The sequence below is a fragment of the Vombatus ursinus genome, unplaced genomic scaffold (genome assembly GCF_900497805.2).
Source record: "Vombatus ursinus unplaced genomic scaffold, bare-nosed wombat genome assembly UNPS02014785.1, whole genome shotgun sequence".
NCBI lineage: Eukaryota > Metazoa > Chordata > Mammalia > Diprotodontia > Vombatidae > Vombatus > Vombatus ursinus.
Window position 1 is genome coordinate 8,451,476 of NW_020954563.1, and position 23,397 is coordinate 8,474,872.

The 23,397-nt window shown below is 38.3% G+C and overlaps 1 protein-coding gene across 6 annotated transcripts; it reads left to right on the plus strand.

The window, feature by feature from the left end:
• The first annotated feature begins 1,207 nt into the window (after positions 1-1,207).
• DSN1 (DSN1 homolog, MIS12 kinetochore complex component) lies at positions 1,208-23,025 on the plus strand. 6 transcript variants are annotated; one of them, XM_027867241.1, is made up of 12 exons: positions 1,208-1,292; positions 1,369-1,405; positions 2,903-2,951; positions 6,945-7,238; positions 8,989-9,062; positions 9,432-9,504; positions 12,417-12,504; positions 18,778-18,837; positions 19,249-19,320; positions 20,179-20,326; positions 21,540-21,627; positions 22,183-23,025. In XM_027867241.1, the coding sequence occupies exons 1-12, from the start codon at positions 1,255-1,257 to the stop codon at positions 22,281-22,283; spliced, it is 1,122 nt and encodes a 373-aa protein (XP_027723042.1). In that variant the 5' UTR covers positions 1,208-1,254; the 3' UTR covers positions 22,284-23,025. The 6 variants fall into 6 exon arrangements, with proteins under 6 accessions (XP_027723042.1, XP_027723043.1, XP_027723044.1 ...); XM_027867242.1 differs by having other exon boundaries at positions 20,179-20,323; XM_027867243.1 differs by having other exon boundaries at positions 7,041-7,238.
• Positions 23,026-23,397: the final 372 nt, after the last annotated feature.

The window sequence follows — 23,397 nt, forward strand, 5'->3', positions numbered from 1 at the left end:
AGCATTTGATCTATTTACCATGTACCTACTATGTGCAAAGATGCTGGGCATACAAAGCCCCCCTCCCAAAAAAACAGAACAAAAACAAACTCAGTCCTTGCTCTTAAGGAGCTTACTATATTTTACTGAGGGCACACAAGTTGATGCAAAGTAATTTCAAGGGGAAGAAAGTATTAATAACCGGATCAGGACTCAGAAAGGCCTCAGAGGTCACCTAGTCCAACCTGCATAGACCTAAATAAAAATCCTCTCTTAAAACTTACCCAACAAAAATCATCCAGGTTTTGCTCGAAGACCTAGCATTGCCCTGCTCCTCTGTGGAGCAGCTTCATCATGTGGGAGATGGCATCTGAGCTGTGCTCTCTGAAGGAGGGAAGGGATGCCATGAAACACAGCCTAACCTGGAACAGATGCCACCTCCAGATTTAAGGGGCGGCCTTGAAGGGACACGTCATCTGTAAAATGGGGATGATAATCTGTGGTGCTTCTCGTCGGGGACGGGCCTGAGGATGAGGTGATGACGCCGGCCGCCACTTAATGGCCTGGGGAGCCCTGCCAGCCTCACCCCGTCTCCCCTTTATACAACGGGAATGCTTTCTGCTGCCATTTACTGGCCCTGTGGCCCTTCCTTGACTCTCCGAGCCTCAGTTTCTCCACGTGTAAAAATGAGCCTGGTATAGTATAGGGATGCGTGAGGGCCATATCATCTGATGGGTGGAAAGAGCTGGGACGCTGGGGTCCCTGCGCTGCCGGTTTTGGGCGCTGAGCCACACAAGATAAAACCTCTTCCACACGCCTTCGCCACCACAGACTGCGCCTAGCGGAGCCGCCTGGCCTCCCCCAGCGCCTGAGGCCTGTGCCCCTCTAGCCGACCGGGGCCAAGTAGTCTCATCAGAACCGAGGGAAGGGCACAGCGGGGCGGGGTGAGGGTCCACACCCCGCGCAGCAACGTGGCAGGGAAGCAGGAGCCGCCGGGGCTAGGCCTGCGCTGTAGGCGGCAACCACTAGAGGGCGACGCGCTGCCCTCAGCGTCGGTCCAGGGAGGCGGGAGTAAGCGACCGTTAACGCCCAAACTAAAACATAACGGTTCCTCACGGGAGGGACGCGCGTGCGTGGTGACGTCATCGGGCCAGTTCGTCTCCGAGTGTTTACCTTTTTCCCCCTTCCGGAAGACGTCCCGCCTCTACGCAGGCGCAGTTCGGCGGCGGCGTTGCCGCTTTGCGCGGGAGGTTCGGAGGTGACGGTGCCGGTGAGATGTCCCAGCCTGTGGACCCGGAGCTCGGGGACAGCAGGTACCGGCCGGCGGAGAGCGGGAAGGGAGAGCACCCGTCGTGTGCTGGGAGAGTAATGAGCAGCTTTGTATTTCAGGCGCGGAAGCTCCAGCCTGGACCGACAAATTCCCGATGTGAGGAAGCTCCGCCCCGCCCCTTGCCCGCCTCCCGCCTGGGATCCTGCCCCCTCCCCTCCCCCCATGCCCCTTCTCCGTTCCTTCCTTTGCACCTTCCGCCCCATTCCTTCCTTTGGCCCTCCTCTCATTTCCCCCTCGCAACACCCCCCCCCGCCCCGTTGTTAATCTGCAAGCATTCAGTAAGCGCCTACTATGTGCCGGGCACTGTGCCAAGCGATAGGAGTACAAGGAAAGGCAAGAGGCAGTCCCTGGCCTCGGGGCAGCTAATGAGGAAGACAACATGCAAACAACATACAGGTTACATTGGAGAGGGAGGCGCCCGAATTAAGAGCACCCGAAAGATTTCTCTTTGAAGATGGTATTTTAGCTGGGACTGGAGAGAGAGTATTCCAGTCATGGGGAACAACCTGTGAAAATGCCCAGAGCTTGGGGATGGAGGGTCTTGGGTGAGGCCAGTTTCGCTGGGTTGCAGAGTAGGGAGGGAGTTTAAGGTGTAAGAAGGCTTCTGTCTAGTCCCCACCCCCCTCCCCATTCTACTCCTAAACCTCAAGCACTAATCACCTGCCACATGCAAAACTTAGTACCTCACACTTTCAGTAACCGCTTAGTAGATGATTTTAATTTAATTCTTGCTGTGCTGGGCTTTGGGAATAGAAAGTAAAAGAATAAATAGACCCTGTTCTCATTTTCCGCGTCTCTACCCCTTGCTCCTCTCTCAGCCCCTCCCCACTTTCCTATTCCTAACATGCATTTTAAAGCACCTACTATGGGCCAGGCACCATATTAGGTTCTGGGATATAAAGACAGGAAAAATAGTCCCTGCCCCAACTGTACCCTCTTTCCTCTCTTAAATCTTAACCTCCCTCAACTTTATACTTTGCACTGGCCCTTCCTTCCACTCCCTTTTATGCTTTCTCATTCCTCCCATGACATTCAATCCAATAACATTTTTTGAGTAGCTCCTATGTGCTGGGTTCTGTACCAAGGCTTGAGAAGGGAGAGTAGGGAAGTTAAGAATATAAGTAAAACAGTCTTTTCTCTTTTGGACCTTATAACAAGGTCACTAAATCTTTCTGAGCCCCGTTTTGCCCAGCTGTAAAATTATCGAATTGTATGCTCTCCAAAGTCTCTTCCAACTTTAACATGTTTTGAGTCTAGTAAGGCAAGATTTTATTTATATATATATATAGTTATAAGGCATTATATGTATCATATTAATAATATAGTCAGTTATAATCTTTAAGAAATAAATAATTACATCTGGGATGATAAAGGAGGGCTATATAGTTAGAATGGGTAATATAAACTGGACCTAGAAAGATTCATAGGAATTTCACCAAATAGAGATGGATGGGAAATAACATTTCTCCAGTTAGGGGAAATGACATAAGCAAACATCTGGAGGAGGGATGTAATATGATTTTTCAGGAATAGAAAGTGATAGTTTGTGGGCAGATTGTAGAGGGTGAATCTTCTTGCCTCCCTGCTATCTAGGGTTCTCCACCCAGGTTGACTTCATTGAATGATACTGAGGCAACAAAAGGTGAGTACTAGGAGTGAAAGTGAATTCAATTTAAGACATATTTATAAAGCATATACTCCCTCGCCTAATGAAATCACAGATCTTGACAAAAAACTATATAAGGCATTGTACTAGGAAGATAGAACTATGATATTTGGACTGTATTTGTTAGGCTATAGAGAACCTGTGAAGATTTTTTTTTTAGCAGAGAAGTGCTACATTTGGCAGCTGTATGAATGATAAATAAGAGAAGGGGAAGATTAAAGAAGGGGGGGACAGTTGAGAATCTATTATGAGACTACAGGCAAGAGATAATGGGAACCTAAGTTAGGGTGCTGGGAGTGGAAAGGAAAGATAAAATAGTGGTAAAATTGACTGGAACTGATTTTTCCGTTTTCTTCTACACCTAAAGATGATTCTAAGGCAGTGCCTGGGTGGCTGGGGATAGGTTGACTTTGAGGTACCCTGTTGGAATGACCCTCCAAACAGTTAAAAATATGAGGCTAAAGATAGTTTGGTAGTCATCTTTATAGAATGTATAATTAAACCCATGGGAGTGAATGGGATTGCTAAAGAGAAAAGGGCAGGATAGATTCTCAGAGGATACCCACATCAGGGGCATGGAAGGAGGAAAGAACCAATGAAGTTGATCGAGGGGATAATTATAGAGTTAGGATGAAAACCAGAAGAGAGCACTGACATGGACAACAAGGAAGGACAGACTGTCAAGACCAACAGTTGTTGTTCAGTCGTGTCTGATTTTTCATGAATCCATACAGGGTTTTCTTGGCAAAGATGCTGGAGTGGTTTGCCATTTCCTTTTCCAGTGGATCAAGTCAAGCAGATTAATTGACTTGCCCAGGGTCACATAGCTAGTCAGTGTCTGAGGCCAAATTTGAACTCAGGTCATCTGACTCCAAGCCCAGCTCTCTAGCCTCTGAGCCACCCAGCCCATGGTCACACAACTAGTAAGTTTCTGATGCTAAATTTGTACTTAAGTCTTCCTGACTCTAGGCTCATTGCTGTATCTACTGAGCCATCTAGCTACTTCTTTTGAGACGAGAAATAGAGAATGTCAAATGCAGAGAAGTCAGTGAACATAAGAACTAAAAAATGTCCATTCAGATTGGCAATTAGGTGACTGAGTCATTTCAGTAGTATAATAGAGATCGAAAACAAAACCAGGAGGGGATTGAGGTTGTGGATAGTAAAGAGGCAGTGTTTGTGACAGTGACTGTAGATTGTTTGACAAAAAAGGGGAAGAGAGCAGTAAGCTAAGGTATTTTGCTTAGCGTAATTGGGGTGGGCGGTGCAGAGTTCAGGGCTTGAGAAGTTTGAAATATGAACTATATGTGATGTGACAGAAGTCAATAAGATAAATAGACTGCCATGAAGTAGTGGTGTCCCCGTGGTGGTCAGAATAACATGGCTTTGTAGCCAGCTTAGTTCTGTGAATTCTTTCAACAACACTGGGCAAACTTGATTACCCAGGGTTGGAGTTTAGCAGGGCAGGAGTAGCCGAAGGTTAAATGGGTAAAGGATTCAGGGGGAGAGGAGAAAATAGTGAAATGACCAACCATAGGATCAAGAGTATGAGGGGAGAAAAGTAGAGCCAGAAGAGAGGTGATGGGGTCATAATAAAAGCAAAAATTAGTTGCAGGATGAGTAAGAGTGTAGAAGAGGATTCCAAAGTTCAGGATCTTGGAGATGGAGAATTTTGGAGAGATGGTAAAGTTTAAGATGTGACCATACTAATGAGTAGCTGAACTACAATAGTGATGGGTGTCATAGGTAGGAGTTGAGAATGAAAAAGCTAGAAACCTGAGAGGTTATCAGTATAAATCTTGAAAGTGGAGTAGTGGTGATTAAACCAGGGGCTGAAGTCATTGGAAAAGGTAGGACAGTGCTCTGGAGGTTGGTGAATGGTAGGTTAAAAGGATCGAGAGAGACTGAGTAATCAAAGAGATAAAGGTTAGTGAATGATGATGATAAAGTCTCTGAGAATATCATTGGGGAGGGAGAATTCAGTGAGCTTTCTGGCTCTGGGAGGTAGGAGAGAGTGAAAAGGGTAGCTGGCACTGAAGAGAGTCTTTAGGGATGTGGTATCTTTAGGGGAAGACCAGGTTTTTGTTAATGCCAGAAGGTGGGGGTATGTGGCAAGAGTATAAGGGACTAGGGAGGAGTAGGAATCTAAAGAGAGGGGGTGGGATGAGAGGGGCTTGTGATCAGGCAAGTGCTTTGGAGATCAGGCAAGTGCTATACATATATGTGTGTATATATATGTATGTATGTATGTATGTATATATATTTGTCCTTCGTTCTTCATATATATTTGTCTTTAGGTCAGGCACAAATAGTCCATATGAACATTTGCGATGGATTGTAGATCTGACCAAGGGACAACTTAAGGGAAAGCTGGAGGTTGGCAAGTAAGCTAAAGAGATTTGCTAGCCATGTGACAGGAAAGTACCCTGAGTTGGTTGAAGCTACTAAATTAATTAGTCTCAAGGTTCTAATTAGAAGGTTATGTGTGGAGCTTTCTTGATTCATTCTCCAGACATATTTTGATGAGCTTCAAGAAATTTTTGGCTAGAAAGTATGTGATAGGAAATTGTATTAAGTAAGACGAGGGGGTAATTTACAGCCAAAATTTTAGTGAATTTGATAATGGGGAGAGGTATTCTAGTGTGGTTTGAAAGTATTAAGGAAATACTCTGGTTGAAGGTAGCTGGTAAGTTCAAGTTAGTACATCCAAAGGTGGGGAGATATGTGTCATTGTTCCTATATGTTTGCTAGGCATTAGGATATAAAGAGCCTATTTAGGTTGGGGAGGGTGAGGGGTGGCTGTTGGAGAGGCTGAAACTGGTGGGTCACTTGAGTTTGGGAGTCTTCATCTGCAGTTGGGCTAAACCTAATAACATATCTGCACCAATTCCAGTACCAAGATGGTGAATCTCTGGTTACAAATGGGGCACTGGTACCTAAGGAGGGGTGGACCAGCTCAAGTCAGAAAAGTAGCAGGTTAAAGCTTCATTGCCAGTCAGTTTGGGATTCATAAGTAGCTGATGTATTTCTAGCTTAGGCCAGATAAGGAGACCCAGTTCTCCTCTTTTTCTCCACCCCAACCCTCTACCTCCTTCGCAAAACAAAACACAAAAAACCTATTTACACTAACAGAAAATCCAGATTCAGGACTTTTAGACTAAGAAACTGTCAAATGATAAAGAGATTTTTAGACCTAGCTGTAACTCTGTAACATTGCTGATAAACCACTTAACTTCACTTTTTTTAATCTAAAAAATGAGTAAAGTCTAAAAAACAAAGATAATATTTGCCAAGAAATATTTACAGGAAAATTGTGAAGATAAAATCATGGTGTAGAAATGCTTTGACAAATAAAAAGCATTGAAAATGCTGAGGAATATGGAATTAATGGCAATTTTTTTTTGTAAGTCATTTTATCTCATTAGCAATTGATTCTTCGCCAAGTGCAGAATAGTTATACATTGTTGAAATAGAAATCTCTTAGTGATGTGGCAGGTATTTAGCAGTACATTGAAAATTATCTGATAACTCTTAAGATGCTCAAGTTTTTGCTCTAACTCATACTACTTTTGTGACCATTAACAAATCATTTATTAGTGATCCAGGCAACTCTTGAGAGTTTAAATTGCAGGTTTGCAACAGAAGAAGGAGTTCACAATCAGGTCTTTACTCTGACGAAATCACTAAACTTAGATTTTTGCCTCCATCTCCCTCCATTCCCATTCTGCAAAAGGGATATGTATTAACAAGAAGGGTAAGAGAGCCTAAGTAGCTTTTTAAACTTCCGCACCAAACTAGACTGTCTCTTAGACACTCCCTACCCCCAACCAGCATTAGAATTTTATATTCCCAATGAAGCCTTCTAGATATGTTTCTCTAATTTGGAGTACTAGCATTTTTCGGCCTGTTTGCTTTACAAAGATGTTTGGTTGGTGGTAAGTTTTTAATATTTTAACCTTTTGTAATAAGTGCCTGAAGAAGTAGTGGTGCCCAAGACTCAAGATCATCAATTAACATCAAGCCATACCTCTCTGGAAATCTGTGCTACATCTTCTGCCTTCCCAGAGACTACCAAAGATGTCTCAAGAAAAAGAAAGAATTCTGAAGACAGCTCTGAAACGGGAAAAACTCAAGATCTCGAATACATGGCTCCACAAGAATATAACAGCAATCAGAAAACTAAGCGTCAGTCCTGGCGTAGGGCTAGTATGAAAGAAACAAACCGTCGGAAGTCACTGCCTCCCTTTCATCAGGGTATTACAGGTATTGTAGTAAACATAAACTGTCATGACATATGACATAAAATGAATTTCAAATCTCTAAGCTTAAATTTTTACCATATTCTTTGTCCATTATACTTATTTCACACACACACACACACACACACACACACGCGCGCGCGCGCGCGGACTCTGTTGCCTGAACAGTTTCTAATCTCAAACTCTTCAGGTTGGCCTCATATAAATATTCAGGGTCATATTACAACAGTAGCAAATATATCATCCTTTGGCCTTCTGTTTAATTCATTAAATCAGAATGATGGTGATAATGATTTCTTGGGGTTTTTTTTTTTTTGGTTGACATTATAGTGGAACATGTACATCTTACAGAGAAGAATAAAAAATAAAATTATGAAGCTGTTTGGGTTATACTTTAGAATTTGCTATATTCTACAATGGTTGTATTATTACTGTTAGAGGATACTTATTTTTATGTAGATTTATTGGGTTTTTGTTTGTTGGTTTGTTTTTTTTTTAATCATAGTAAGGAAAGACTCATGGTTAATCTGGAACATTTCAGTAAGAATTGCCAGAGAAGTTTAGTGTTTTCTATAGTCTAATGCCTCACTTAGCCGGTGGTCAAACTTCTACCAGTTTTTAATCATCCAGAATGTATCTCTGACTCTGGCAGAAATTACAAAAGGCTTTTAAGCACTATTTTTAAGAGGGGAAAAAGCAATTGTTGTAGGAGCTGGTGGAGCCATCTCTAGGCCCACACGTAGAGCCTATTGTTTTAGAGTCATGTATAAAAGGTTAATGATTTAATGGTCTTTGCTACCTAGTTAATCCCCTTAACTTTCATTTGCTTAGTTAATCAAGAGGATGGATTAGAAACTGTGAGGGGTTGCCAGACACCCTAGAGGTAGTGTGAAGTGATGGTGCACGAGGGATCGATTTGCATAGGGGACAAATAGTTCTACACTACCTCTGAGAGTATTGTAGTATTCTATGATAACAATAAATTATGTTCCTGCCGCAATAGAAAAAGTTGCTTTCAAGGTACTTTAATAAGATAGGAAAGTAAGGTAATATATATATAAAGTGGATTGTAGAACTATATAAATGTCAGGTATTATGTTATTTTAATTGATTTTGTTTTGACATAGCATGGAAATCTCAATAGAATACAATTAAACCCTCTACAAAGTACAACCTCTGAAAAGTTAAGCAAAATAGCCTAAAAGAGTGATTTTGATTGATAGTACAGGCAGCCTTACAAAAGGTTAGTTAAATGAAAATACTGGTTAAATGAAAAGGTATGTGCTTTAAGTCCAATAAATTAGAACCACCATTGTCCATTATTGTTTAATTTGAGTTATGTTGCTGTTTAAAGTTGTTTTCAATTATATAGTTATAATTATATTTTTTGGTTTATCTTTCACTTCCATGTTACACACGAGTGTTCACATATTTCTTTGAATTCTTCCTATTTGTCATTCTTTTATAATACATTTTAGAAAAGTTATCTTTTTTTAATCAAATCTTTATTACTTAAAAGGGTAAGCTTAAGTTATTTGGAAATTTAGTTTAAGTGAATTACCTCATTCATTGACAACAAGATTAAGATATTATATTTGATTTTTCCTTTGATCAATGAAAAAAAAATCTTAGGAGTGTTCATGTCACAAATTAGATTGTGCCCAAAGGGACCTATTTTTAGATATATAAGTACCTTGCTAACTAGAAAGATGTTGGACTTCTTTTAGTATAACGGTGATGCTTTTGTATGTTAGAGCTCAGCAGATCTATCAGCATAGACTTGGCTGAAAGCAAACGCCTTGGCTGTCTCCTACTCTCCAGTTTTCAGGTAAGATGCTTGGGTTAGGGAAATGATTTTGTATCCTGGTGAAGTATCAATCCCAAAGAAGTATTAACCATATTGTAATGTACAAAATATTTATTTTTACATTTAAAAAAAAAATCTTCCCCTAAAGATGAACACATCAGCAGCTACCCCCATGATATAGGAGGCAGTGAATAACAAAAAAAGTCGTTTCAGTCCATCGTCCTCTTTAGATGAGGTTGACTTGCTCAGTGAATTAACTTGAGACGTCAGTCTTAATAAACATTTCGATTTATGTTTGTAGTTCATATTTTGGACCATCCATGTTTCTTTCCATTTGTTCAGATGATTGGAGGTGATTGTGAAAGTGTTTTGTTTTTTGATTTTTTTTAGTTCTCCGCACACAAACTTGAACCTTTTCTGAGAGACGTTGATAGCATCAGTCTGGATACTTTTAAGGCCAGAGGTAAGTTACTAAGGAGAAATTGAGGTGGACTAAGCATCGGACACACAGAGAGAGCACTAATTTTTGTTGTTTGCCACTTCATGAATCTACGGGAGATGAGTCAGTTTGTATCTTTTAGTGATCTAACAGCACTTCTTAAACTGTGGGTCAAGACCAGTTTAAAAAGCACTAAAGGGGTCGAGAGTGGAGAAAGTTTAATAATCCCTGATCTAAGAAACCAATGAGCTAAGATTTACTTGACAGTGTAAATTATGCCCTTTTAGTTTATCCCTTAGAATTAAATTTTCATTTAAACACTTGCTTTGGGCTACACACTAGGAATACAAATAAAAACTACAATAAACTAAAAACAGTCCCTACTAACAAAAAATTTCTATTCTGTTGGTAAAATTTTTCCTTAAATGGAGTTACTTCATAGTCTTCTTGAGAGCTAATACATCATTTTTATAACTTCAGCATTATTTTGGTGGGTGTAGTAGTTTGCTCTTCCAAGTCCAAATACAGCTAACTGTTATCTAATTCTCATAATTAATCATTTGCAACAGTTTTTTCATTGTGCTTCCTAACTCTTGATTTTATTCCCATCCATTGCCTAACTTCTATAAAACTCTCCCAGTGTACGCAGATTAAGTTTTTTGATTGAAATATAATAGATACTGACCTACCTTTTAACTTTTTTTTTAAATACACTGTAAAAAAATGTCATTGAGGAGTTACCTTCTCAATGTTATCTCCCATTTCACTTGTACTTAACCACAAAGAACTCCTAGCTTCCATACTGGATATTAATATAGTTCTTAGGTGGGTCTTTCCATGTTCATCAAGTGGCACGACTCTCTTGATATGGCAGTATATTAAAGCATCACACAGGATGTTTATACTCTTGATATACTTATATCCCATAGTTGTTACATGTCCAAGATCCTTGAATATTCCTTTACCTGATCCTAGCAGTTTATCATTCTTCTAAACCTGTTCTCTCTCATCACCATAACCTTAGTTAGTAAACCCTTTCCTGATTTTCCTTGCTATCACTCATGCTCTAACCTTACCTTCCTTTAAAAATCTTGACCACATAGGTAACCAGTTCAACTTTATACTATCCTCTTCCTTTTTCTCCTTTAGCCCCTTTGTCCTTTCTCAGCTCACCCTATCTTAGCATCTGTCTTCTTTGCTTCTGTATGGATACTGCTGAATGTCATTGGAGGAAGTTGTGCAACCTTGCTGACTGGGTCCACCATAGATTCATTATTCCCATAGATTCATTATTCAATCTCAACCAAACCCTCACAGATACATGTCAATGCCTTTATTCTTAAATGATTGACTATTACTCCCTCTCAGCAGAAGACCTTGACAAAGAAGTCAAAACTATCTGCTGCAAGCTCCATCTTCTAATTCCACATTCCAAATTACTTCAATAACCATCTCCCTCTTTCCTTTTCTCTAATATTAGAGGAAAAGATACCATTATTTTTGCAAATGCCAATTTTTGTAGCTATGCTATTCTTCCCATCTTCTATGTTCTCTGGGAACTTGGTTCTTCCTTGATCATCCCGTCTTTCCTTTTCTCTCCTTGTCCACAAAGCCCTTTTCTATTGCTTATAAATATGCTGAGATCTTATCCATCCTTTAAAAACCTTAACTTGAGCCCACCATCCCCTCAAGATGCCATCCTCAGTACTGATATCAACACATCAGTATCAATAAATATTATATCAGTATTATTGCCTCCACTTTCTTTCATCACTTTCAGTTCTCAACCCCCTTTAATCTGGCTTCTGACCTCATCACTCAACTGAAACTGCTTTCTCTAAGATTATTAATGAACTATTAATTGCCAAAATCTGATAACCTTTTATTGTTACTTATATTTCTTTTGCAGGATTTGACATTGTGGACCACTCCCTCCACCTAGACACTCTTCTCTCCCTTTCCCCTAGGTTTTTACAACACTGTTGTTTTCTACTTCTCCTCCTACTGGTCTGTTGGCTTCTTCTTGGTCTCCTTTAGAGGAAAGTCATCATTCTTGTCCCACCTACCATTCATGGGTGTACCCCAGAACTCTATTCTGGGGCCTCTTCTCTTTATACATTCTCTTAGTGATTTTTTCAGTTTTCCCCAGGTTCAGCTGTCATTTCTCTGCAGATGATTCCCAGATCTTTATATCCAGCCAGATTCTCTCTTCAATGAATTTTGACTCACCAACTTCATATTGAATATTCCTAACTGGATGTCCTGTAGACGTCTTAAAAGCAGTGTGACCAAAATGGAACTCATTATCTTTTCCCTAAAACCTTCCCTTCTAATTAATTTTCCTATTTTTATTAAGATCACCACCATTCTTCCAGTCACCTAGGTTTGTAACCTTGGATGCCCTTAAAACTAGTCTCTCAACCCTTATATCCAACCAGTTACTAAATCTTAAGAGATTCTGCTTCTGCAATATCTCTTTCATCCATCCCCTTCTTTCCACTCACATCACCACCACTCTAGTTCAGTTCCTTATTGCCTCTGGACTAGACTGTTAAACTAATCTAATTGCTTCCTTGCTTCCAGTCAATCCCCTCTCTAGTCCATTTTCCACATAACTGCCAAATTGATATTCCTAAAGCACAGGTCTAGCTGTCACTCAATTCAAGAACCTTTAGTAGCTCTCCCTTACCTCCATGATAAAATACTCTTCTTTTTAGCTTTTGAATCTTTTTCACAATTTGGCCTCAGCTTACCTTTCTAGGCCATGCCCATAGTAGATACTTAATAAATGTTTGCTGAATGCTGAGCTGGGGATGTAGTGTAAGGATTCTAGTTCTGATACCCTCAGTATTTAGTGTATAAGATCTTTGTCAAATGTATATGCTATATAAAGCTACCTTCATTTCTCTACATTTCCATTTTATTCTTCCTTCTAGTGTCTTCAATTTCTGAAGAATTCAAGCATTTTACAAACAGACTTGAAGATGATGGGACCTTAGAGAAATGCTCTGATGAATCAAAAGGGTAATTTGAACAAAAATTTGTATGTTTTTTGGTAGTTGCACAGTTCTCCTTTTTCTTGTCAATCATGAAGATCAACATGCATCCACAGACCCTAAAGTGCTTAAAAAAGTGCTTAAAAATTTTAACCAACATTACCAAAGCCCAAACTGGACATAGATCAGCATTGCCATCTGAAATCTTCCTTAATCCATATAACAAGTCTATGAGGTAGATAGGGCAAGTGTTATCCTCCCCGTCTGAAATCTTACTTAATCCTCCCCATCTGAAATCTTACTTAATCCATATAACAAGTCTATGAGGTAGATAGGGCAAGTGTTATCCTCCGGTTTATAGATGTTTGCTAAAGCCAACAAAAGAGAAAGTAACTTACCCAAGGTCATGAACTATCACATAGCCGGGATTTAAACCTAAATGTACTTGCTCTGAGACCATTGTGCTTTCTACCATGCTGTATTGACCAGCCTAATTCATTTTCCCCTCCCCACGTGTATTTTATCACATTGAGTTGGCATATTCACCAAAAAATGGGGAAGTTCTAACTTTTTTATATACTCTAATTTGGAGTACAAGGTGTTGTAACCTAGTTACTCAGAGACAGAAGAGGAGGTATCATTTAGATGTATAATTTACTCTGTGTGTATGTGTATTTATATTTTAGAATTTTTTTAAATTTATTTTAAACTTTAGTCCAAAATAAGAAAAGATATTGACATATACACAGCAGAACATAAGAGGATTCAATACAAACCAAATTTCAATTTCACGAAAACCTATTTAATATTACACATTGTTTTCAAAGCTGTTCAGCTTTTTTTTGCTTCCTTCTAGATTTTTTGTTCTCTGCTGTACCATTTTTACTTTATTTTTTTCCTCTCCTTTCTCCTCCCCTGCCCCCAGAAGGCTACAATTGAGAATCTTTCTATCTTTCTGTCTACATGTGCATGTAGACACACACACACACACACACACACACACAGATATCTATAAACATTATAAACATACACATATACACTCATACACGTATATGTAAGACCATCTTATACTTATTTCCACTTGTCTTCTGTTTTCATCTGTTTCTCTGAAGGTTGAATAGCTTCTTCTTTCACAAGTCCAAGTCTTTCCATGTTTTTCTAAATCAACCAGCTCATCATTTCCTATACCACAGCAATATTCCAACCCAATCACATTCTATTTGAGAGATTGTCTGTGAAAGTTTTTTCCCCAATTTTTTTTTCCATTCTTTCTATTCTTGGCTGCATAGATTTTACTTATACAAGGAAATTTTAATTTAAAATAATCAAAATTATCCTTTTTCCACTTCAACAATATTCTCACCTTATTTGGTTTATGGTCTGATATTACTTTTTCCATTTTTTATCTCTTGGTTCATCTCTTCTAAGTATTCAAGTAGTGCTTATGGAAAATCCATTTTTTCTTTTGAGTCTCTGCTTGCAATTTTTATAGAGTTATACTCTCTTTTGGGGGATTCCTAGATTTGCAGTAATTTTTAATACTGGCCACAATCTTCTCTGATTTACTCGTTTCTTCAGCTTAATTCCTGAACTGGGACTTTTTGCCAAGGCCAGGCTCCACCTCCTGCTGCATTATGGTTAAGTGTTCAGCTGTACTCAATCTCATCCTAATGTCTTCTAGGATCCAGTGCTGACTTCTACCTCCTGGGGTTAGGCCTTCCCCTTTTCTACCCCTCCCAGACCTCTGAAGTTCATAGCACTGAATTTTCAAGACTCTCTACATAATCTCAGTAGAATACTTCAAACTTCAGAGACCTGAGTGTCCTGGTCCAATTTGTACTCACGTTGGTTGCCCTTCTCTGTGGTTTTCTTGGGAGAGCTCATTGTTCTTGCTGCCTTTAGCCAAGATGCTCACCAATCCACTTTTTAGCCTCCATGCCTTTATTCACTGTTCCTCACTTATCAGTCTTAATTATTTTTCAAGGCCCAGTTCAAATCCTACCCCTTTCATAAAAAGCCTTTCTGATCTAAATATCAACTGGAAGAGATCTTTCTCTCTTCTGCAGTCCTGTAATATTTATTATCAGTACAACTAAAACATATATTACCTTGTAAAATTAATTTTTTTTCACTTGTATATGTTTTTATTCTCTAAATGGTGCTATTTTACACTTCTTTATATATTCTAGTACACTTAGAATAATGCCTTATACTAAGCAGATGCTCAAGTACTTGTTACCTGACTCATTTCCTCCTCTATAGAATGAGGAGAGTTGGACTAGATGGTTGCTTGGTGGCAAAATCTTAAGAAAGACTGATTTTTTGGGGTTTATTTGGCAAATAATATATCCAACTAATAAATATCCTTTGGATGTGTAACCTTTTAAACTTCAACTTCTTTGCAGAGGAGGGAGTAACCATAGATACAGAACACCGCACAGGTCAGAGTTTTCAAATGGATGGATCAATTTGCTGAACTTTTTTCCACCCCCTTTTTTTTAATCTCTATTATAAGGGATGGCTCTCTGGGAAAGGAAGAGATACACTTGGAAATATGGATAATGTAATAACAAAAAAAAAAAACAATGAATTTTTATTTAAAATAATCAAAATTATCCATTTTCCACTTCAACAGTATTCTCACCTTATACGGTTTATGGTCTGATATTACTGAATCTGCTTTGTGTATGTATGTAATTTTTTAAATTAAAATTAAAATTAAAAAAATAATAAAAATTCATTGCCCCCTTCTGGGGAAGGAAAATCAATAGCTCAGAAAAGAAAATAATAAACATCCAAATGATTAACTCCTGGAACTGGGACACTAATCACTAGTATTATCAGTGGGGAGACTAGAACTAAAAATGAGGGAAAGATGTCAGAATGGGGGACCAAGCCATTAACAAGGCCTCTATATTTGCTGTTTTACTGAAACCCATACAAGTATTGATATTAAGAAATATGGATGTTGTATCATTCAGATTCTTCCTTGTGGAGAAAAACAAAAAGCAACTGGCTATCAAATGTAACTAGGTGCCTGGAAAACAGATGAAAGAAATAATTTAAAATCATTGGACTTCCTGAATACCATGATTTAAAAAAATATATAAAGAAAGAAAAACTTGGGACCCTATATTTCGAGAAATCATAAAAGGTAACTGCCCACATATATTAGAACCAGAGGGTAAAATGAATATAGAAAGAATCCACTGATTGCCTTCTGAAAATAACCCTGAAAGAAAGAATCCCAGGAATTAAATTGTGTGAGCTCCTCCATTGAATTGTGGGAAGGGGATTATCTTTTGCCTCTTTTTTTTAATCCACAGTTTATCACAGTTCCTGGCTTATAGTAGGTGTTTAATAAATGTTTATTGGCTGGTAGACTGAGAAATATCAGCCAAAATCCAGAGTTTCCACATCTAAGAAAAAAATACCATAAATATTCAGAAAGAAACAGTTCAAGTATCAAGGAACCACAGTTAGGATCATCTAAGACCTTGTAGCTTCATCTTTAAATGAGAAGAGATCTTGAAATACAATATTTCAAAAGGCAAGTCTTACAACCAAGAATAACTTACCATATAAAGCTGATTATAATCAGATTAGGGCAGGGAGGCATATTTAATGGAATAGATGACTTTCAAGCATTTCTGATGAAAAAGCCAGAGCCAAGTAACAACTTTAAAATGCAAACACAGAGGCAGCTAGGTGGCGCAGTGGATAGAGCACTGGCTCTAGAGTCAGGAGGATCTGAGTTCAAATGTGACCTCAGACACATAACACTTACTAGCTGTGTGACCCTGGGCAAGTCACTTAATCCCATTGCCTAGCCAAAAAAATAAAATACAAATACAAAAATCAGAGCAACCTAGAAAGTTTAATGTATCCGATTAATTTGATGGGACTATATGATGATACAGTGCCTACATTCTAATAGAGGAGAAAAGATGTGTCCCTTCATAACCTTAATCTCTTCAGTTGGGTATTGAGAAAGTTAAATTAGAATAGCAGAGGTCCAAGCGGTGGATTGGATTTGTTATGAAGATTTTAAGAGGGAAGAGAAGTGAAGGCAAAAGGAATATGCTAGTATAGAAAGGAAGGATAAAGAGGCCAAACTTGTTATTTTTCATAATTGGTGTGAATGTGACAAAAAGGATAGAAACAGGGAGGAAAAGGGATAGGAGGAGTGACCATGAAATGAACCTTTGTGTAGAAATAGATCAAATTAAATAAGAAATGTGGGGATGGGGAAAGAGTTGGTAAGAGGGAGGATGACAGTGGGGAGGGGATAGTTGAAAGCATTAAATTCCCTGATCCTGAAGGGGAGAATTAAAAGTCAGAAAAGAAAAGGAAAGCAACTAGAAACTAAGGTGGCCATCAATTGGGGTTTAGCTGATTCTCCAGTTGATAAATGGTCAAAGTACATAAATAGTTAGATTTTTAGAGAAAGAAATCCAAACTATCAAAGCCATGAGAAAAACTGTTCAAAGTCACTTATAATTAAAAGACAAACAAACAGCTTTTAGGTTCGGCCTCACACCCATCAGTTAAGCAAATTTCATCCAAAAAAAGGAAAATGACGAACATTGGAGGGCGTGTGGGAAAACTGCTACATTAATGTACTCATGGTGGGACTGTGAATTGGTCCAGGTGTTTTGAAAAACAATTTGAAACTATGACCCAAAAGTCATCAAACTGCAAATCCTTTGACTCTATAGTACTACTTCTCTATGCCAAAAAGATCAAAGAAAGACGAAAGGGCTTCTTTTGTGCAGAAATACCTATAGCAGCTTTTTTTGTGGTGACAAAAAATTTGGAAACTGAAAAGGGCGCCCATCAGTTGGGGAATCTTTGAACAAATTACACTATGCAGTTTTGACAGTGCTATTGTGCTATATGAACTGGGATGAAAGAAATGGGATAGTTTCAGAAAAGCCTGGGAAGACTTGTATGAACTGATTCAGAGTAAAGTTAGTAGAAGGACGAGGACAATTATATCAATATTGAAAAACCTGAGAACTGCAATCAACACAGTAAACAGATACAGTGTCAGCTGACTCTTGATGAAAGTCCTGACAGGGAGGTGTTGAATTCACAGTACAGATTGAGACTTTTTTTTTGGACATGACCAATGTCAAAAAATGTTTTGCTTGATTATACATATTTGTTACAAAGGCTTTGTTTTTTTGTTTTTTGTTTTTTTTTATTTTTCAGTTGGAGGTGAGAGAAGGTAGATTTTGGCTAATTTAAAAAATAAAATCTGGTTTTTTAAAAATTGGGGAATGGCTAAACAAATTGTGGTACATGAATATACATACCATAAAAAATAGAGATTTATCCTGGGTAGTATGACTTTATGGAGAGTGAAGTGACCCAAACCTGGAGAACTATTTATATATTGTAAGAAAGATCTTTGAAAGACTTAAGACCTCTGATCAAAGCATTGACCAAGCATATATCTAGAGAACCTATGGTGCAACATACTAACCACCTCCTGACTGAGTGATGATGGACCTAAGGGTGCATAGAGATAATTTTTTGGACATGACCACTGTGTGGATTTCTATACTTATTTTGTTACAGGGATTGTTAGTTTAGTTTTTTTTTTCCTTAAGTAATTTACGGAAGTTGGTGGGTTTAGCAGTAGTAATACCAAGGGGGAAAATGGTCCATTGAAACAATGTTTAAAAGGACAGATGAGAAGGAAGTTGAGATTGAAGCACAAATAACTCAGGACAGTTTTGAAGATAATGTGTGACATGTCTTACATATTTCTTTTAAAAGTAGAATGAAATGGAGATTCATGGTTTTGTATGCAATCGTCTTTGTGTTCTGTATATATGGGAATGCCCATTTTTGATGTTTAGGCTCAAAGCTTTTTAAAAAATAAAGTAGAAGGTGTGTTTGGCTGAAGTAGATGATTTATGTAAAGTTGTAATGGGAGATGAGGCTTGAAAGGTAAATGTACCAGCTTATGAAAGACCTTGAATGCCAGGCTGATTTTGAACTTCTAGGCAGCAGGGAATTACTGAAGGAATTACTGTTGGGTTTTTGTTTTTGTTTTTTTACAGTAATAGCACTATGGAATATTTTAGGAATAATTAATTTGGTGATAGTGCATAGCATTGGTTAGAGAGGAGTAAAGCTGGAGACAGCAAGACTATTTCAGCTATGTTGTGGTGGAAGGCCTGGATTCTGAATGATTTTATGTGTCCAAAGAATACTTAGACTATTACAGAAATGATACTATTAACATCAGATGTTTCTTGAGAGTTGTTAATCCTGTAATCCTCTATTTCAGGCAGTCAACAGGTACTGCTTTGGAAGCATCAATGACAGAGATGAAAGAATATATAGACAGGTGAGTGGGTAATGACTGAGCTATATCATCTCAACTAAACCCAGGAAGAATTAATATCAAAAATGTGGATTCTCAAAAGAGATTGGTATTAGGAGTTAAAAGTCTCCTTTTCAAAACGTATTGGAATTGATAGCCTATACCATTGAGTAAAGATCAGGAAATGAAAGTGTTCATTTAACATAAAGAACATGCTCACTTTTTGCATTTGCGGGTGGGAGGAAGAGAAGGTAGACTTTTGTTAATTGAAAGTAATTTTTTTAAGTCCATGTTGGCTAAATTTGTTTAACATCTCATAATCCTAGAAGCTTTCTTGAAGCTCTTCTTTTTCATTGACTTTTTTATGGACATCATACAAACTGGATCCCTGACCAAACCAACAGCCATGATGTATGCATTTTCTTAATTCTACAGGCTTTCTTTGGAGTGTACGAATTGGGACCAACTATTGCTGCATCACCAGAAAGAAGCTGAAGAGCTATCCAGGTTAAATTTCTGTAATCACAATAGGAAGTTGCTTTTTCCCCATGGGGATTTATTAACTTTTTTTTTCCATTAGTACAAATTGGGTGTTAAAACTCTGGGAAGACTAGTGTTCTTAGAGATCTTTGAGATACTATATGTTAGCTACCTCTGAAGTTGCCCCTTTGTGGGGAAGGAGAGACTAGTTGTGGTCACTGAACAAAATTCTGTATTCTTAATCGTTATTTACTTTGCCAGTTCCTCAGGAAAGGATGGCAGCTCTGTGTCTGGCAATCCTAATGCTGACTCAGAGGCATTGAGATGGGGTCCACAGTAAGAACAGAAAGCACTGACTTCTTGAGTCCTGCAGGCTCCTGCCCCTTCAGTGGCTTCTTTTGTACACTCACTGGGTGGTGGTCAGCAAGGGTGTTAGGACTGTATAATACATTTCTGAGAAATTGCAGTCAAAGCAATTGGATTGAAATTTTAAAGTTAAAAGTGAAAAAAAAAATTTAGAATTTGACATCCTACCTAACCATTCTAGAATAAATGACTTGTTAATGCATTTCTGTATTCCCCTTGCAACAGAGATCCAACCTCAGATTAGTAATACCTTATAGTTTCCTTCCACTCCAGAAATACAGCTTTCCCTGTGGTATAGGGTAGGCTAACCTTAAGCTACTAGACTTAGAGAGGTCTCAGTTGAAAAGCATCAACATAATCAGAGGCATCTTTTTGTTAATTAGGAAGCCCTTTTGGGTAGGAGGGGAAGAGGAGATTTCAGTTTTCAATTTAGCGTAAGAAGGCTTTTGAATATAGTATGGAGAAATATAATTTTATTCAGAAATCACTTATTTCTAAGTATTTTATTAATTTTTCAAGGACATTAGAGGAAGCCAAAATTGCTGATATAGAACTGGACTCTACTCTGTATCTTCAGTCTTCACAAAGTGAAATTCTTAGCACAAAACCTGACTATCAGAAAATATTAGACAGCCAAAACGAGGTTTTTAACTGCATGGAGATGGTGGTGAGTTGACTCCTATTTACTTCAGTTAATCAAAGAAGCATTTATTAAGAGCCAGATACTGTGCTGGCTCTGGAAATATAAATACAAAGAATGAAACAATCCCTGTCCTAAAGAACTTACATTCTTATGGAAAACAGCAAGTAAATCCTGGACTGAGTTCTGTCACTCTGCTAGTTTGTTTCCTCCTGAAAATTTTGAGGAATCAGCTTATGAAAGGAGATAATCTGAATATGTACAGCTCAACCTAAGAGGAAATGTATTAACTTTTGGCAAGGTGGCAGCCACATGTTTAATCTCAGGTGTGATTCACTTTAGCTTAATGGGGTTTTTTTTTTTAGCCAAGTAATTACATGATTAGTTGCATTTATTAGCTTTTCTATCTGAGGGCTTTAACCATAGGAGAAGAATTCTGAATTATATGGTATGAATGTAGTTTTAAAAAGCAAGGCCAAGAAGGTTTGGTTTCTGTTTTCTAACCATTATAGAATAAGTGAGGTGTTAATGCATTTCTGTATTACCCTTGCAGCAGAGATCTGACCTCAGGTTAGCAGTACCTAGTTTCCTTCTACCCCCAAAATACAACCTTCCCTATGGTATAGGTGGGCTAACCTGAAACTGCCTGGACTTCCAAAGGTCTGTTTTTTGAAAATCGTTAACATAATCTGGAGGATCTTTTTGTGAAGTTAGGAAGCCCACTTAAGGTATGTCATTAAGCTGACCATTGTAGGTCCAGAGGTCTTAAGATTTCCCTAAAGGCTTGGGACTAAAAGTGAAAGTTGCTTGGCAGAGGGAAAGACTGCAGGAGGAGTTGTTGGGGCATTAAAGCAGATCTTCAACTCATGTCACTGCAGACTAGAACATTGCTACAGGACTACCCAGTCATCTCTCAAACACAGTTTGCCTTTGCCAATGAAAGGGTGCTGAGAGTAGGCAAATTGCCTTTTTCTCAAAAATAGCTTACTGTAACTACTTTCTATTCTTAGAACAACTAACCTTTTTCCTATGAATTCTTGAGATGCAGAAACTGCATTTTTACAGACTAAAATCATTGTATGTAAAGGGAGAGACAACTGAAAGAGACTTATATCCTATACTGTGCTACAGAATTCTGGAATTCAGATTATCCTATTGTTGTTGATAGTGAATTGAAAGTGACTGAATGAATGAACTTGTCTATCAGGCTAGAAGTTCACTGAAATTTTTTTGTTTATAGATAGATGAACTACAAGGATCAATAAGGCTGTTGTATTCTTTTATGGAAGATACTACCCAATTCTTCAAGAAGGTGTCAGTGCAGCTTGGTAAGAGAAACAGTCACAATTTGGAGAGAGTGAAGAAAAATTGTTTTCTCTTAAGACAGACTCCCATCCTCACTCCATTGAATTAAAATTTCCCTTCAAATACTATGTTAGTAGACCAAGGGTTCTTAAAATTTTTTTTTGTGTCATGGACCACTTTGGTTGTTTGGTGAAGCCTGTGGATTGGATACTTTCTCAAAAGAATGTTTTTAAATTTGAAAAACAAAAATACAGAATTACAGAGGGAACCAAAGATTAGTGAAAACAAGGATGTAATTATTTTCCTATCCAAGTTCATGGATCCCCTGAAATCTATCCAAGGATCCCTTGGAGGTCTGTGGACCTCAAGTTAACAACCCCTGACTGGGAAGAGTGTAAGCTTATCTTCTGCTTTTTTCCTAACACCTGTTTTTTGGTGAAAATTCTCAATATATCATAGAGGATTGGTAATGTAATGCCATTGTATGTCCTTCTGTAGTAGTTAAAATTCTTTTAGTTTCCCTCCCTTTTTCTGAAGCCTGAGGTTTTTTTTTTCACATTTGTCTTATTTTCTTTCAGGAGAAAGGACTGCCCAGCAGTTGGAAGCCTCACCAATTCGAAAACTGCTCAAACCTCAACTGGAAAAACCATCTCCCACAGACTCAGGCACTCTCTGCTAATGATCACAGTCTACATATATTTCCTTCAAATTGTCATTCAGATGATTGCATATGAGAAGTTGCTTCCTTTTATGGAGTGTGACTGTAAATTAATGTGCCACTTTTTTAAAACAGGCATCAGCACTTAACTACTCTGAATATTCATTTATAACTTTATGTCTGGAGTCTTTACACAGACTGGTGATGGATGCCATTCCTGAAGACATTTTTGCAATTTGGAAGTAATGACACATTTTAAAATACATATATATGTATGTATATATATATACACATACATATATCCTCAGTGGCAGCAAGTTTTTATTCTTAAAGGGCAGAGTTCACTTTTTCCCCTTGAAATGTCCAGGGTTTAATGTCTAGTGAATAAAGTTGGTCATCCTTTATGTAAGGTCAGTAACCTTTATGAAGTTAAAAAAATGAGGGATGATTACAAAGTAATGATATGGATTTTCTTATATGGCTCTATAGGGAGTTCTAAAATGTTTGGATTAATGGCATCCCTGAAGTAGACCTGTGGCCTCCTGAGGAAACTACTTTGAAGGATATATATATACACACATATAGTTTACTTTAAATTGTCTCATTACATTAGTCACCATGTATATACCTCTTTCCATTCCTTGTTTGTCTTAATATTTATGTTGACTACCCAGTCCCACACACAATGTACACAAATACTTGGTTTTATTTTCTAAAACAATGCACAATAAAGAACTGCCTGTGGTTTAATAAGTAAACCTAATTTTGAGATTGGGAATATTGGAATTATATAGATTTTTATTCTAAGTGTTGTGTGGGAGACTGCATCACTGTCAGTCATTGGTAATGAAGTTAGCCTGGCTACCCTGGGCAAAGCAGCCAGCCTGTTATTTGCTTCCAGACTATTAGGCATGACTAACGTTTTTGAGCCAGGTACTAAAAACCCACATCACTCCACCATTAGGCCCAAGGTCATAACAAGTTAGTAGAACTGGGACTTCCACGGGTCTCCTGACTTCTAATCACTTGTAATCCGATATCCTTTATCATGCCGGCTGGTCCTTCTCATAATCCATCACCTCAGTAGGCTACCCTTAAATAGATTAAGTGGGCACAAACACTGTGAAACAAAGGT